At 43.2% G+C, this 18345-nt stretch overlaps 1 protein-coding gene across 1 annotated transcript in view; it reads left to right on the top strand.

Annotated features, from left to right (window-relative positions):
• The window catches only part of LOC122939922 (oocyte zinc finger protein XlCOF22-like), a 348165-nt gene that overhangs the window by 26187 nt on the left and 303633 nt on the right, over positions 1-18345 (top strand). Inside the window, exon 6 of the mRNA XM_044296145.1 lies at positions 7309-7411. Within this exon, the coding sequence (XP_044152080.1) occupies positions 7309-7411 (103 nt within the window). The remainder of the gene's footprint in view (positions 1-7308; positions 7412-18345) is intronic.

Below are 18345 nucleotides of genomic sequence, written 5' to 3'. Positions count from 1 at the left end.
CTTGTGAATGCACCTGTACTTGCCGCCCCTGATCCAACTAAACGCTTTCTCGTCCACACAGACGCTTCTATGTTTGGATTGGGGGCAGTACTGAGCCAAGTTGGAGAAGATGGCGGTGAGCATCCAGTGGCTTACTTAAGCAGAAAACTTTTACCCCGGGAAGTAAGCTATGCCGCCATAGAAAAAGAATGCCTGGCCGTGGTGTGGGCCCTTAAAAAGCTGCAGCCCTATTTGTATGGACAACCCTTTTCCTTATTCACAGATCACAACCCGTTGGTGTGGCTGAACAGGGTGTCAGGAGACAATGCCCGGCTGCTGCGCTGGAGTTTGGCGCTGCAGCCTTTTGACTTTACCATCCACTACCGCCCTGGGAAGCAAAATGGCAACGCCGACAGGTTATCCAGACAAACTGAACTTGAAAAGTGATCTGTGAGCGCTCCTCCGGACATCCCCAAGCCGATCCGTTGGGATCAGACTGTGTATGCCGGCTTGGTTCTGGGGGAGCATTGTGGCAAACATCGCCACTTATAGAATGTCTTTCTTGTCTGTACCTCTTCCCCTCCACCCTCAACCTCCCATCAGCCCTTGCTATTGTCTTACCCCACTTTTCCTTGTACCATAGTAATCTATGTATTGTATGTAAATGAGGCTGTTGGAGGTTTGAAACCAGGTGCGCATGCCTAGTAAAGTCAGTTGACTCCCAAACTGTGTGTCGTCCAGTCACTGGGGAAATTGTCTCTTGAATATTGACCTGTTTCTTCAACTACAAGGGGATTTAAGTGAAGATATTGAGGGTATACCTTGAAGCTCCGCAACAACCTTCAGACGGGAGTTTCCTGGAGACAAGGAGATCAAATGCTCATAACCACAGATGCCAGCAGCATCGGCTGGGGAGGTCACTCAGACGGAAGAGTGGTCCAAGGCACTTGGGGAGCAGATCTACTACAAGCCTCCTCCAACTTAAGAGAACTCTCAGCGGTATACACAGTCATGGTCGCTCTCTTTACGCCTACATCACCAAACAGTATAAAAGTCTTCTCAGACAATACTACTACGGTCACCTATTTAAACAAACAGGGAGGAACCAGGAGTCGCTCCCTAGCTGCTGTAAGCGACAAGATCTTCTGGGCAGAGAGCAACCTAATTTCCCTTACAGCCTTACATGTCAGAGGAGAAGAAAATTCTTTGGCCGACTTCCTCTGCCGTCAGACTCTGAAAGAGGGAGAGTGGTCCCTAAATCCGCAAGTATTTCATCAGTTGTGTCTCAAGTGGGGGACTCCAAAAACAGATCTGTTTGCGTCAAAGTCCAACAAACAGACCAAACAGTTCCGTTCCCTCTCCCAAAGGGACCAGCCACTATGGATAGATTCCCCATCCTGACCATGGCCAAACTGTCTTCTTTATGCCTTTCCTCCCTTCAACCTAATATCAAATACTCTGATAAAGGTGCAGGAAGAAAAGGCCGGGGTAATCTTTATAGTCCCTCACTGGCCGAGAAGATCCTGGTTCCCCTTGCTACTTCATCTTTCGGCAGGGGAATCCTGGATTCTCCCATCCGTACTGGATCTCCTTCATCAAGGCCCAGTAAATCACCCAAACGTCAAACACTTGAACTTGACGGCCTGGAGACTGAGCGCAGAACCTTAAAAAAGAAGGGACTCTCGGATTGAGTTATCTCCACTCTCATGCTCAGCCGAAAACCCATAACATCCAGAATTGATCTGCGGACCTGGAAAGCTTTTAAAAAATTCACGGGTGACGTAATTTTGCCAGCCATTCCTAAAATTCTGCAGTTCCTTCAAGCTGGACTTGACAAGGGCCTCAGACCAGCAACCCTTAGAGTGCAGGTATTAGCCCTAAGTGCGTTTTTGGACGTCAAGTTGTCAGAGTCCTCTTTAGTAAAGTGTTTTCTTTAGGGCTGCAGCTAACGATTATTTTAATAATCGATTAGTTGTCGATAATTTCATTAATTAATCGATTTAATCGGGAAAAACCACCAAAATGACAAAGGGGTTTATATGATTTTACTTGGAAAATTATGTTCAAAGGCCATATTAAAAAAATTGTGAATGGCACTGTTATGGGGGGGTTCTGTGGATGGCACTGTTATGGAGGGGTTCTGTGGATGGCACTATTATGGGGGGGGATCTGTGGATGGCACTGTTATGGAGGGGTTCTGTGGATGGCACTGTTATGGAGGGGTTCTGTGGATGGCACTGTTATGGAGGGGTTCTGTGGATGGCACTGTTATGGAGGGGTTCTGTGGATGGCACTGTTATGGAGGGGTTCTGTGGATGGCACTGTTATGGAGGGGTTCTGTGGATGGCACTATTATGGGGGGGGATCTGTGGATGGCACTTATGGAGGGGTTCTGTGGATTACACTTATGGAAGGGATCTGTGCATGGCACTTATGGAGGGGATCTGTGGATGGCGCTGTTATGGGGGGGGGGGGGACCTGTGGATGACTATGCTATGGGGGGATCTATGGATGACACTATATAGCATCTTATGCTATATGTATCATTCACAGATCCCCCTCGCCATAACGCTGCCATACACAGATCCCCCTCCCCATAACAGTGCTATACACAGACCCCCCTCCCCATAACAGCCCTGGCCCCTCTGCTCACAGCAGTATTCCTTAACCGGCAGTAACTTTAAATTTAAATCAGCGCATCTTCTTTTACCTTACAATGAAGCTCCAGTAACAGGCAGAGCAGGCGGCGGCGTAACGTCACTTACTCACGTGACGCGCCTGCTCAATCTACGTTATGAATAAAGCAGGCGGAACATAACTGTCACGGGAGTAAGTGACGTTACGCCGCCGCCCGCTCTGCCTGTTATTGGAGCTTCATTGTAAGGTAATAAAGATGCGGTGATCTAAAGTTCAAGGACCCGCAGGCATAGCGCCTGACCTCCCACCCGCATAGCATCGAATCGGCCGATTTATTCGATAACTGGATTCGTTGACAGCGAATCCCGTTATCGAATATTATCGATAATGTCGATTAATCGTTGCAGCCCTAGCTTTCTTAAAGGTGCTATGAGAAAGACCCCTGTAGCCCATCCTACAGTTGATCCCTGGGACCTTGACTTAGTGCTGTCTGTCTTAATGTCTCCTTCATTTGAACCAATAGAAGAAATATCCTTGAGACTTCTCGCGTTGAAGACCGTGTTCCTTACGGCCATTACAACTGCTAGAAGAGTTGGGGAGATCCAAGCTTTTTCATATAAGCCTCCCTATCTAACGATCCTCGATGACCGCATAATTCTGAAACATTGCCCAGCCTTTCTACCTAAGGTAGTGTCTACATTTTACTGGGAACAAGAAGTTACGCTGCCCTCGTTCTGTCCTTCACCAACTTCGGAAAAAGAGAAGAAATATCACAACTTGGATGTAAGAAGGGTTGTAATCTGCTACCTCAACAGAACCTCATCTTTCAAGCACTCGGACCAACTGTTCCTACAGTACCAAGGGCCCAACAAAGGTTGCGGGGCTAGCAAACCTACGATATCCAGATGGATAAAAAATATAATAAAGCTAGCTTACCTGCAGAAAGACCTCCAGCCCCCGGTTGGGCTAAGGGCTCACTCCACCAGAGCAGTGTCATCCTCATGGGCTGAGGCGGCATCAGTATCATTAGAACAGATATGTAGAGCCGCAACTTGGGCCAATCCGATGACATTTTTCAATCACTACAGACTGGACATCCTTAAAAACCAGGACTTATCATTTGGGCGCAGGGTAATTTCTGCTGCTGTCCCTCCCTGATCCTATTACTCTGTTAATCCTCCTATAAGTGCCGTTGTGGAGGCCTTAGGGAAAATAAATAATTACTCTTACCGGTAATTGATTTTTCCAATAGCCTCCACAACGGCACTGGGATTCCCTCCCTGATATATTGTTACATGGATCTAAGTTCTGCTAAGATGTATTGTTTTCTTTCTAATGATGTAATTGTCCTTGGTTATCAATACATATGATTTATTTTTTGGCATCACTTCCGTGTCTCCTCTTATTGACTGACTAGGTAAGGGGAAGGAGGCTCTTAAATCTTCTGCTTCTACGTCTTTGTTTCCTGTCCGGGGCGGGGACATCCCTCCTATAAGTGCCATTGTGGAGGCCATCGGAAAAATCAATTACCGGTAAGAGTAATTATTTCTATTTTGTGGAATCACAGCTTCAAGTCAATTTGGATAAGTCTCTATGAGCTTGCCACATCTTACCACTGGGATTTTTTCCCATTCCTCCTTGCAAAACTGCTCCAGCTCCTTCAGGTTGGATGGTTTGTGCTTGTGAACAGCAATCTTTAAGTCTGACCACAGATATTCTATTGAATTGAGATCTGGGCTGTGACTAGGCCATTCCAACACATTTACATGTTTCCCATTAAACCCCTCAAGTGTTGCTTTAGCAGTGTGTTTGGGGTCATTGTCCTGTTGGAAGGTGAACCTCTGTTCTAGCCTCAAATCGCGCACAGAGTGGAACAGGTTCTGCTCAAGAATATCCCTGTATTTAGCACTATCCTCAACTCTGACAAGTTTCCCATTCCCGGCTGCTGAAAAACATCCCCACAGCATGATGCTGCCACCACCATGTTTCACTGTGGGGATGGTGTTCTTTGGGTGATGTGATGTGTTGGGTTTGCGCCAGACATAGCGTTTTCTTTGATGGCCGAAAAGTTCTGTTTTAGTCTCACCAGACCAGAGCACCTTCCTCCATACATTTTGGGAGTCTCCCACATGCCTTTTCGCAAACTCTCACAACATGCCTTATTGTTTTTATCTGAAAGTAATGGCGTTCTTCTGGCCACTCTGCCATAAAGCCCAGCTCTATGGCACGTACGGCTTATTGTCGTCCTATGTGCAGATACTCCAGTCTCTGCTCTGGAACTCTGCAGCTCCTCTAGGGTCACCTTAGGTCTCTGTGCTGCCTCTTATTAATGCCCTCCTTGCCCAGTCCGTGAGTTTGGTGGGCGGCCGTCTCTTGGCAGGTTTGCTGTTGTGCCATGTTCTTTCCATTTGGTTACGATAGATTTGATGGTGCTCCTGGGGATCATCAAAGATTTGGATATTTTTTTTATAACCTAACCATGACTTGTACTTCTCAACAACATTGTCCCTTACTTGTTTGGAGAGTTCCTTGGTCTTCATGGCAGTGTTTGGTTAGTGATGCCTCTTACTTAGGTGTTTTTAGCCTCTGGGGCCTTTCAAAAAAGGTGTGTATATGTAATGACAGATCATGTGATACTTAGATTGCACACAGGTGGACATTAATTCACTAGTTATGTTACTCTTGAAGGTAATTGGTTGTAATAACAACGACAGGTGCACTCTGCGATCTTCCTAAGCCCTTAAACTGATGTTAAAATTGAGAGATTAGCAAACATGTCCCACCAGGAGGACATGTCAGAGCCCGAGCACCTTGCCAAGGTTTCTTAAGTAAACAATATAATAACAACAAGGACAGGTGCACAGGTATTACCCATATGGCTCAGGTAGGTGAGTGTTAGGACCCGAGCTACTTGAGAAACCTTGGCGCGGTGCTCGGACTTAGACATGTCCTCCTGGTGGGACATGTTTGCTAATCTCTCAATTTTAACATCAGTTTGAGGGCTTAGGAAGATTGCAGAGTGCACCTGTCCTTGTTGTTATTATATTGTTTATCACATCAACATAATTGCTATCTTGTGTAGGATGTTCTTTGTGGTACTTGTGGTCCACTGCGGACATCCTCCACTGTATGCATTTCTGCTGGGGATTGCCATTAGTAATTTGCCACAAGGGCAGGATTTGCTCCCCTGTATATATGTGCATAACTGCATATGGGTTTGAGCACTTCCTGCCTGTTTAACACCACGCTATTCTTGTAAGGGTAATTGGTTGTACCAGAGCTTTTTATGGAATTCCTAACAAAGGGGGTGAATACATACACACATGCCAATTTTCTGTTTTCTATTTCTAAACAATAGTTTTATTTATATATTTTTATAATTTCACTTCACCGAATTAGACTATTGTGTTCTGATCCATTACATAAAATTCAGATTAAAAAAAGATTGAACTTAAGTCTGTAATGTAACAAAATACAGAAAAAATTAAGGGTGGTGAATACTTTTGCAAGGCACTGTATGTATAGTTTTTCTTGCTTTTTAAAACTAAAAAAAAATTATTATTTTCTTTTCATAGCCACTTTTTTATACTTATGTTTAGGGAGATGTGTGGGGGCAAATTTTTTGTGGGATGATCTGCAGTTTTTGACAATACCATTAAGTATGACATTTTGATCACTTTTTACTCAATTTATAAATGGCGAATCTGCAATTTTTATAGTTATTTCCATTCTGCCAATCACTGTATGGGCTAATTTTTGTATATTTTTATAGTATGAATGTTTTCACACGTCTCAATGCCTATGATGTTATTTTATTTATTTGAATTGTGGGGAAAAGGGGGGTGATTTGAATTTTTTTATTTATTTTTTATATTCTTTAAAACTTTTTTTTTTTTTTTTTGTTAGACCCCCAAGTAGACCACAACTTGCAATCATCAGACTGCAACTTAGAAAGAATAATGGAAATTGCTCCATTTTTCTGTAGAGAAATCATTATATCACAGTTCAGTCCTGCCACCTAGTGGTCAGAACTGGGATATCCTAATAATGATCCTGGAAGTTTTTAACACCCTCAATGTTAAATGTCTGTGGTCGGCATTTCCACCGATCGTGGACATTAGCCGTGAGTGCCTGCTGTATGCAACAGCAGGCGCCTAGTTGCTATGGTGCCCGCTCCTCTCCGGAGTAGACACCATATTTAAACACCTGACATGTGCCGTACATGTACGGCGCATGTCAGGAAGGAGTTAAAGTGTATAGCTGGGTGTCATTGGCACACAGATGGTACTGAAAACCAAATCTGCTGACTATGTCTGATTGGAGCTGTGAAAAGAGGAGAGGACAAAGGACTGAACCCTGAGGAACCCAAACAGCAAGAGGTAGAGGAGGGGAAGTAGAGCCAGGGAATGATACACTGCAACATCGGTCAGAGAAATAGGAAGAAAACCAAGAGAGAGCAGTGACCTTAAGGCCAATAGATTGGAGCATGAGGAGGAGCTGCAGAGAGGTCAAGGAGAATCAGTAGAGAGTAGTCATTGGTGCATTTTAGCTGGCAGACGGTTTGTCACTTTGGTGAGGATAGTTTCTGTAGAGTGCAGAAGACAGTTTGTCAGATCTTTTTTGATCATATAAAATATTCCATATGAGTTCTCCAGCTCCAGTCTGATGACTTCTACAATATTTATTCCTCAGGTTCTTTACCCGGGTGAAGATCTGAACAATATTAATCCTACAGAGACATATGTGAGGGGTGAGGAGCAGAGTATAGAGGACATTTCTACAGATAACCGCCCAGGTGAGTAGTAACCACTAAATAAAGCAGAGAAGACTCACAGATTCTGCTTCTTCACTGGATACTGATTCCTCATTCCACTGTCAGGCACTGGTGGAAGTTTGGGGGGCACATACTTTCTAACAGGTTCCCTTCACTAGCACACAATTGTTGCCATTACATGGGGTCTAGCAGTGTTGATGAGAAGTTTGGGTTAGTCTCCTGGTCTACTACCTTCGATGAAGCCTCATTTAACAATTAATATTAAGAATATTAATTAAAAGAATATAAAATGAATAAAAGTGAATGTAAGTGAAATATAACCTAATCTGGAAGAATACACTAAACCAGTCTGCCACCTTCCTTTTGGAAATAGATAGTACTAGACAGGTAGGTTACTTTGCAGCTACGATGCGATCCAATAGTCCAACGGCAGCATTCCCAGTCCTGAACACCGTCCCTGTAAGGCTACTTTCACACTGGCCCTTTCAGGGCTTTCACAAGCGGTCCAAAACAGATCAGTTTTGCCATAATGCATTCTGAATTGAAGGATCCGCTCAGAATGCATCAATTTGCCTCAGTTCCGTCTCCATTCCGCTTTGGAGTGGACACCAAAACGCTGCTTGCAGCGTCTTGGTGTCCATCTAACAAAACTGAGCCAAACTGATCCGTTCTGACACACGATGTAAGTCAATGGGGACGGATCTGTTTTCTATTACACAATCTGGCACAATAGAAAACGGATCCGTCCTCCATTGACTTTAAATGGTGTTCAAGACGCACCCGTCTTGGCTATGTTAAAGATAATACAAACGGATCCCTTCTGAACGGATGCAGACGGTTGTATTATCTGAACGGATCCATCTGTGCAGATCCATGATGGATCTGCACCAAACGCGAATGTGAAAGTAGCCTAAGGCCCTAAACTCGCAGTATTGTGTGTCTCAATTGCTGTGTATGTGGCATCAGTAACATCGTTTGTAAAGCTGAAAAAAGACATCCGTCACTCCAATTCAGCCTAGTCAGGTCTTTCACATCAGTGGACAAGCTGAAAATACTCATGGCTTCCCTACTTGTGACCTTACTTGGGGTCTATCACACATACCTATATATTATATGTGAGGCTGACTGCAAGGCATTAGTGGCATGCCTACCCGCCAGTGCTCCGCCCAGGGTCTCTTTCTTCCCTGTCCTGCTGTGCTCACTACTGTACTGAATTTGATATATAAAGTTGCTGACGCCATTTTGCACATTTTACCCGAATCAAATTACCAAAACATCAGCTTGATTTGAAAGCTAAGTTTTCAAAAACTCCAGACATCTAAATCCCATTAGTTTAGAATTCACTCATCTCTAGTCACCAGCACTAGTGGGGTGCCACAGGGGTCAGTACTGGAGAGGTCACCGTCACTTGTAGAGAAACCTGTCACCGCCAGCTCTGTGAGAAGATCTGGCAGACGTTCTTCTCTACCTGTTGTATGATGTTCTTTGTTTTGGTTTCACTTTCTCATCTCCTTTCCTACTCCCAGCTGTCACCTATTTGCACTGATTGGCTCCCTTTATATTCCCTCCCATACTGCCTCACTTTGCGGTTTATACTTCTTCCTGGATTGTGTTCACTGCTGGAGGCTGCTTCTCCTAATTCCTCAGATAAATCTGTTTCCTTTATTTGTGGTTTCTTGCTGGTTTGATTGTAGGTGACCCTGACTCCGTCCGTATTAAGTGCAGGGAGCCGGTGGTAGTGTCCCCTCACTATTATAGGGTTTTCAGGTGTCGCATAGTATAAGGTACGAGGGCATGCAATCGTCTACCATAAAGACCTTTGCATGAGCATAGCAGTCAGGGAGAGCTCTAGGGGTTTAATAGGGCTCACCCATATTCTCCTTAGTTTGGGATCAAGCCAGTCGGATGTTTATTTATAAGTTCCAGCTTTCTGCAACACCGTCCGTGACATTATAAACCGCCATAACAGTCTTAAGCATGGATCCGGTTTCAGCCTTGATTGACCGCATGCAAGGTCTTTACTGGAGGTAGCAGATCTCCTGGACGCATTGCCGCGTGTTCACAGGATCGGAAGGTAAATGAGTGGCTCTACAGCCTGCCAGCGGCGATCATTCGCTGGCAGGATGTAGATGCGATTTTTTTTTTTTTTTTTTAACCCTTAAAAGGTATATCAGACGTTGTTTTGTTAACAGCGTCTAATATACCTGCTACCGGGTCCTCTGGTGGTCCCTTTTGCTTGGATCGACCACCAGAGGACACAGGCAGCTCTGTAATAGGTAGCACCAAGCACCACACTACACTACACCCCCCCTGTCACTTATTAACCCCTGATCACCCCCCTGTCATTGATCACTCCCCTGTAAGGCTCCATTCAGATGTCCGTATGTGTTTTGCGGATCCACGGATCCGCAAAACACGGACACCGGCAATGTGCTTTCCGCATTTTGCGGATCCGCACATTGCCAGAACAATATAGAAAATGCCTTTTCTTGTCCGCAATTACGGACAAGAATAGGACATGTTCTATAGGCTCTACAAAAAACGCAGTGTTCACCCAATCAAGCCTGATCTTGTGCGCACACTTGCGTTTAGTCCGCCCCACTGCAGTGACAGGAATTTTTTTTCTTCTGATCACTGCAAAAACACCGTAAAATCGCTGCGGCGCTATAAAGATCACTTGTGAGGGGCATGGTGAGTTCATAGAAGATTTTTTATTTTTTTTGCACAAGTTAGCGGAAATTGATATATTTTTTTTTTCTTACAAAGTCTCATATTCCACTAACTTGTGACAAAAAATAAAATCTCACATGAACCCCTCACGGAATCCAAGTGCGTAAACATTTTCTAGACATTTATATTCCAGACTTCTTCTCACGCTTTAGGGCCCCTAAAATGCCAGGACAGTATAAATACCCCACAAGTGACCCCATTTTGGAAAGAAGACACCCCAAGGTATTTTGTGAGGGGCATGGCGAGTTCATGTAAAATTTTATTTTTTGTCACAAGTTAGTGGAATATGAGACTTTGTAAGAGAAAAAAATAAATAAATCATTTTCCGCTAACGTGTGCCAAAAAAAAAAATATTCTAGGAACTCGCCATGCCCCTCACGGAGTACCTTGGGGTGTCTTCTTTCCAAAATGGGGTCACTTGTGGGGTATTTATACTGCCCTGGCATTTTAGGGGCCCTAAAGCGTGAGAAGAAGTCTGGAATCCAAATGTCTAAAAATGTCCTCCTAAAAGGAATTTGGACTCCTTTGCGCATCCTAGGCTGCAAAAAAGTGTCACACATGTGGTATCGCCGTACTCAGGAGAAGTAGGGCAATGTGTTTTGGGGTGTATTTTTACATATACCCATGCTGGGTGAGATAAATATCTCTGTAAAAGACAACTTTTTCCATTTTTTTATAGAAAGTTGTCATTTTGACAGAGATATTTCTCTCATTCAGCATGGGGTCCGAGGAAGCGTGATCTAGCGCGAAACGGCCGTCACCGCCTATCCACACCTGGGCCGTCCTGCTCCCCAGCCTGTGCAGCTGATGTTACCCTGCTAGTCAGCAATAAAGCCTCTTAGAAAATCGACCCTGGTGAGTGCCGCGCATCTTTTTCCTACCTTCCATGTAAAAATACACCCCAAAACACATTGCTCTATTTCTCCTGAGTACGGCGATACCACATGTGTGACACTTTTTTGCAGCCTAGGTGCATAAAGGGGCCGAAAGTCCAACGAGTACCTTTAGGCTTTACAGGGTTGCTCACAATTTACCCCCGCCCAAAATGCCAGAACAGTAAACACACCCCACAAATGACCCCATTTCGGAAAGTAGACACCCCAAGGTAATCGCTGAGGGGCATATTGAGTCCATGAAAGATTGAACTTTTTGTCACAATTTGGGCCCCTTTGCGCACCTAGCCTGCAAAAAAGTGTCACACATGTGGTATCGCCGTACTCGGGAGAAGTAGGGCAATGTGTTTTGCGGTGTATTTTTACATATACCCATGCTGGGTGAGAGAAATATCTCTGTAAAATGACAACTTTGTATAAATAAATGGGAAAAGTTGTCTTTTACAGAGATATTTATCTCACACAGTATGGGTATATGTAACAATACACCCCAAAACACATTGCCCTACTTCTCCTGAGTACGGCGATACCACATGTGTGACAATTTTTTGTAGCCTAGGTGGGCAAATGGGCCCAAATTCCAATGAGTATCTTTATGATTTCACAGGGCATTTTTTATGCATTTGGATTCCAAACTACTTCTCACGCTTTAGGTCCCCTAAAATGCCAGGGCAGAATATATACCCCACAAGTGACCCCATTATGGAAAGAAGACACCCCAAGGTATTCCGTGAGGGGTATGGTGAGTTCATGTAAAAAAAAAGTTTTTGTCACAAGTTAGTGGAATATGAGACTTTGTAAGAAAAAAATAAATAAAAAATAATTCATTTTCCGCTTACTTGTGACAAAAAATAAAAACTTCCATTAACTCACTATGCCCATCAGCGAATGCCTTAGGGTGTCTACTTTCCGAAATGGGGTCATTTGTGTGGTGTTTCTACTGTCTGGGCATTGTAGAACCTCAGGAAACATGACAGGTGCTCAGAAAGTCAAAGTGTGTAAATTCACATTTTTGCACCATAGTTTGTACACGCTATAACTTTTACCCAAACCAATAAATATACACTTATTGCATTTTTTAAAATCAAAGACATGTAGAACAATTAATTTAGAGAAAAATTTATATAGAAATGTAGTTTTATTTGAAAAATTTTACAACAGAAAGTGAAAAATGTCAATTTTGATTAACCGCTTCCGGACCGCCTAACGCAGGATTGCGTTCCGGAGGCGGCTGTCCCAGGCACAGTCACGCATATACGCGTCATCTCGTGAGACGCGCGATTTCCTGTGAACGCGCGCACACAGGCGAGCGCGTTCACAGGATCGGAAGGTAAGCGAGTGGATCTACAGCCTGCCAGCGGCGATGGTTCGCTGGCAGGCTGTAGATGCGATTTTTTTTTTTTTTAACCCCTAACAGGTATATTAGATGCTGTTTTGATAACAGCGTCTAATATACCTGCTACCTGGTCCTCTGGTGGTCCCTTTTGCTTGGATCGACCACCAGAGGACACGGGTAGCTCTGTAAAGTAGCACCAAACTACACTACACCCCCCCTGTCACTTATTAACCCCTGATCACCCCATATAGACTCCTTGATCACCCCCCTGTCATTGATCACCCCCCTGTCATTGATCACGCCCCTGTCATTGATCACGCCCCTGTCATTGATCAGCCCCCTGTCATTGATTACCCCCCTGTAAGGCTCCATTCAGATGTCCGTATGTGTTTTACGGATCCACGGATCGGATCCCATGCTGGGTGAGAGAAATATCTCGGCAAAAGACAACTTTTCCCATTTTTTTATACAAAGTTGGCATTTGACCAAGATATTTATCTCACCCAGCATGGGTATTTGTAAAATGACACCCCAAAACACATTCCCCAACTTCTCCTGAGTACGGCGATACCACATGTGTAACACTTTTTTGCAGCCTAGGTTGGCAAAGGGGCCCACATTCCAAAGAGCACCTTTCAGATTTCACCAGCCATTTTTTACAGATTTTAATTTCAAACTACTTCGCACGCATTTGGGCCCCTAAAATGCCAGGGCAGTATAACTACCCCACAAGTGACCCCATTTTGGAAAGAAGACACCCCAAGGTATTTCATGATGGGCATAGTGAGTTCATGGAAGTATTTATTTATTTGTCACAAGTTAGTGGAATATGAGACTTTGTAAAGAAAATAAATAAATAAAAATTCATCATTTTCCGCTAACTTGTGACAAAAAATAAAAAGTTCTATGAACTCACTATGCCCATCAGCGAATACCTTAGGGTGTCTACTTTCCGAAATGGGGTTATTTGTGGGGGTTTCTACTGTCTGGGCATTGTAGAACCTCAGGAAACATGACAGGTGCTCAGAAAGTCAGAGCTGCTTCAAAAAGCGGAAATTCACATTTTTGTACCATAGTTTGTAAACGCTATAACTTCTTACTTTTATTTTTTTTTATCAAAGACATGTAGAACAATAAATTTAGCGAAATTTTTTTATATAGATGTCGTTTTTTTTGAAAAATTTTACAACTGAAAGTGAAAAATTTCATTTTTTTGCAAAAATTTCGTTAAATTTCGATTAATAACAAAAAAAAGTAAAAATGTCAGCAGCAATGAAATACCACCAAATGAAAGCTCTATTAGTGAGAAGAAAAGGAGGTAAAAACCGTTAAAGTAGTGTAGTGCAGAATTGTAAAAAGTGGTCTGGTCATTAAGGGGGTTTAAGCTAGGGGAGCTGAGGTGGTTAAGGAAAAATTTGATTCCCTACGAATCCAAATTTCCTTGCGCTCCGTGGTAACAAATCTTTTTTTTTATTTTCTTTTAAATGGTGGCTACACATTTTACAAAGTGAAAATAAGAAGCCAAGGAATGTGATATGACCCATAATGCTGTGCAGCTAGGCAATCAGCAGATAGCCATCCCCTGTGAAGTCCCAGCCTTATATAGGCCTCATCCCGAGTGGTCGACGCCATTTTACTGTGAACTGAGCATAGGAAGAAATTTGGCAAGCACTAGGGACAGTGTTTCAACAATCTTTTAATTGTAGAATATTGGATAGGGACACACGTATGTTGAGCAGAAGGTGGGCCATTCATTTAGTGGTTTGAGCGTTCATGAGGCCTTTATCACACGGTCAATATTTTGCATTAGGATTTGATAATGATTTGGAAGTCAAAAACAGGAGTGGGTCCAAAGCACAGAAGACATGCAAATATTTCCATCACATGTTTTCTCTATTTTGGATCCACTCCTGTTTCTATCTTACCAATATTTGTTCAATTACTGATGCAAGAAACTGACCAAATACTGACCCTGTGATAGAGGCTATTAAAGCCCTGCATGCAGGACTTCTTTTCCATCTGAATAAAACAGATTTCAAATGCAAATGGTTAAAACTCATGCAAACTGAGCATGAGGCCTCTATCCATTGGTCAGTATTTTGCATCAGGATTTGATCATGATTTGGAAGTCAAAAGCAGGAGTGGGTCCAAAACATAGAATACATGCAAATATTTCCATTACATTTTATTTCTGTTTTGGATCCACTGTTGCTTTTGCCTTACAAATACTGATCAAATGCTGACTAAATACTGATGGTTTGAAGGCAGTTGCTCAAATTACAGGATCTGCTTTTTTGTGGCTGTTCTTAGACGGATCAGAAGAATGGAAAAATAAACAGTGATGTGAATGCAGCTTTACTGCTGATACCCTTCCCACTGTCATGGGGCCACTACTTGAATCTTGGGCCACTGCATGGTTAAGTCCATGCCAATAAATTAGACCTTGATACACTTGAGTTGGACGGCACTCCTGAAAAAATCTTTTTTGCACGGTGCTCAGTGGTAATGTGAGATAATGAATATTAAAGGAGACCACGGCACTCGTTTTTTCGTATGTAAGAAAATTATTTTTATATTTTCATATTTTCATTTCATGATATAATTTTCATTTCATGATATTATTCCAAAATTTCATTGTTTTAAAGCATCCAGGAATGCAAAAGACTTGGCCAACGTTTAACGTTTCGGTCCTTGTATGGGACCTTGATCACGGCCTGGAGTAAAATACAATGTAATATGTCAGGAGACATTATATATAATAAGATAGTATATATTACATCATTGTTCATGGTATATATTACAGGTATGTCAAAAATAGTCAGCTCTCATATCACTTGGGAGCACAGAGGATGACAGGTAAGTATACTGTCATATTATATAGGTATCATCTATAGTAGAGTTGCATACAGTTGGGGACAGTAGTATGATAATAGAGCTACACGTAGTTGAGTACAGTTAAGTACAACATTGGGCGGCAAAATTGAAAATAGGAAAAAGGAAGAGAAAACAAGAAAAGGCAAGACAAAAATACATGAAGGAGCTGGAGTCCACAAGCAATAAGGCGATAGTGTATCATGCGAAATTCATGGTTGACAATGGCAAGGTTGGGCCGACAATATGGCAGTATGGCAGAGCTTCTCTGGGGTGACAAGACCTGTAGGGTATTGCAGAGGTTAAGTAATGGTATACAGACATGTAGATATATATAAATAGATAAGTAGAGCCTCCGATAAGGTGCTAGGTAAGGGTCAGGGTCACATCCCATAGGGACATATTGTCGGAGTTTGCCACAGGAGAGTAGAATAGATGGAGCGTCCATTACCTTTGTCCATGTTGCATGTTGCCTGCTGTGGGATGCGCTGGTGTAGGCAGCGCTGGTGCCATATTTAAGTGTGCCGCCGGTGTGGGCTGGCGTCCTGCGCACGCCTCCGGCTCCGTCGCACACATGACGCAGCCGCGCGCGGGCGGATGACGTCACTGCGGCGGCCGCGCCGGCGCGCATGCGCAGTAGGCCCGCCGAGACCTGTGCTGGCAAAGTAGTACTGGCATAAGATGTATGGGGATTTGTACAATAACGGAGGCATCAGTAGCTTGCGGCAAAGGCCCATTTAGACTATAACAATGCAGGCAGAAGTAAATGTAGGCAGAGGTAAATATATCAAACCAGGGTATTAAGATAATAATAGTGGCTATAATAATGGCTATTAGTAATGGCCAAAGAAAGGAACGGTCAGTCTAAATGAAATTCTATAACCAGTATGATATAGATATAGTATAGTTTGCTATGGATTACATCTTATGTTCTATACGGCTATAAGGAAAAAATACTACATCTTATGTTCTATACGGCTATAAGGAAAAATAAGGAAAAAATACTATATGACTATATTATATTGTATACTACCTGGTTGGGATGGACTTTAAGAGTCATTTTGTCTGTGGGAGGTAAAGAAAAATAGGTATTAGTAAATGTCATTAATAAATGTCACATTATAAACAGAGGTCATTTATATCAGATATGAAAAGGAGAAGATAAGTATGGGATATTGAATGTCCAGTTGTATTAAACTGTCACCCAAAAAACACCAAAAAATCCCTACCACGCTCACAATTCAAAAGAGTAACCAGGATCGTAGGAAATCCCACTATGAAAGAACAGCGACTCACCGAAATGTCCAATAAATTCAAAGACAGGGGTTACCCCACTTCCCTACTCACTAAGGAACTGGTTCTGGCCACATCCGCAGCTTCTACACCACCTAAAACTATCTCCCCACCACGAGTCCCCTTGGTAGTGATGTACCATCCATTCATTCCAAAGATTCAGTCTATTGTCAAAAAACACTGGCCTCTACTCCAACAATCCTACCCCGAAGTCGCCGAATTCAAACATCCCTTCCGAATGTGCTACAAGAGACCAAATAATTTGAGAGATAAATTAGTACATGCCGACATCGGTCCCCTCAAAGCCACACCACAACAAACCACCCTAGCCCCGAAAAAAACAGGTACATACCCATGCCTCCACTGTGCACAGTGCACCAACGTTATCAAAGGGAATCGTATAACACATCCCCGTTCGGGCAAAATTTACCATTCAAAAAACTTCTTTACATGCAGCTCCTCATTTGTAGTGTATCTAATCAAATGCCCATGCGGCCTGGCCTACGTGGGGGAGACTACACAAAACATACGCGACCGAATTTCCAAACATAAATCCGATATCCGATGTAACAGAACTGAACAACCCATCCCACATCACTTTTCCCTTGCAAAACACCAAATTAGCCAACTCCGATTCCAAATACTGGAACAAATACCGGCAGGACGAAGAGGCGGTAACCGGATCGCGCGCCTAAAAGAACGCGAATCATTCTGGATATTTGAACTTAATACCCTCTTTCCAAACGGTATGAATCGGGACTTTGATTTTTGCACATCATGATAAACTTTACTCAGATTGACATTACTATATGTGTGGCAAGTTTAATACAACTGGACATTCAATATCCCATACTTATCTTCTCCTTTTCATATCTGATATAAATGACCTCTGTTTATAATGTGACATTTATTAATGACATTTACTAATACCTATTTTTCTTTACCTCCCACAGACAAAATGACTCTTAAAGTCCATCCCAACCAGGTAGTATACGATATAATATAGTCATATAGTATTTTTTCCTTATTTTTTCCTTATAGCCGTATAGAACATAAGATGTAGTATTTTTTCCTTATAGCCGTATAGAACATAAGATGTAATCCATAGCAAACTATACTATATCTATATCATACTGGTTATAGAATTTCATTTAGACTGACCGTTCCTTTCTTTGGCCATTACTAATAGCCATTATTATAGCCACTATTATTATCTTAATACCCTGGTTTGATATATTTACCTCTGCCTACATTTACTTCTGCCTGCATTGTTATAGTCTAAATGGGCCTTTGCCGCAAGCTACTGATGCCTCCGTTATTGTACAAATCCCCATACATCTTATGCCAGTACTACTTTGCCAGCACAGGTCTCGGCGGGCCTACTGCGCATGCGCGCCGGCGCGGCCGCCGCAGTGACGTCATCCGCCCGCGCGCGGCTGCGTCATGTGTGCGACGGAGCCGGAGGCGTGCGCAGGACGCCAGCCCACACCGGCGGCACACTTAAATATGGCACCAGCGCTGCCTACACCAGCGCATCCCACAGCAGGCAACATGCAACACGGACAAAGGTAATGGACGCTCCATCTATTCTACTCTCCTGTGGCAAACTCCGACAATATGTCCCTATGGGATGTGACCCTGACCCTTACCTAGCACCTTATCGGAGGCTCTACTTATCTATTTATATATATCTACATGTCTGTATACCATTACTTAACCTCTGCAATACCCTACAGGTCTTGTCACCCCAGAGAAGCTCTGCCATACTGCCATATTGTCGGCCCAACCTTGCCATTGTCAACCATGAATTTCGCATGATACACTATCGCCTT

The sequence above is a fragment of the Bufo gargarizans genome, chromosome 6 (genome assembly GCF_014858855.1).
Source record: "Bufo gargarizans isolate SCDJY-AF-19 chromosome 6, ASM1485885v1, whole genome shotgun sequence".
NCBI lineage: Eukaryota > Metazoa > Chordata > Amphibia > Anura > Bufonidae > Bufo > Bufo gargarizans.
The sequence above is the reverse complement of the archived record's forward strand: the minus strand, read 5'-3'. Positions and strand labels throughout refer to the sequence as shown.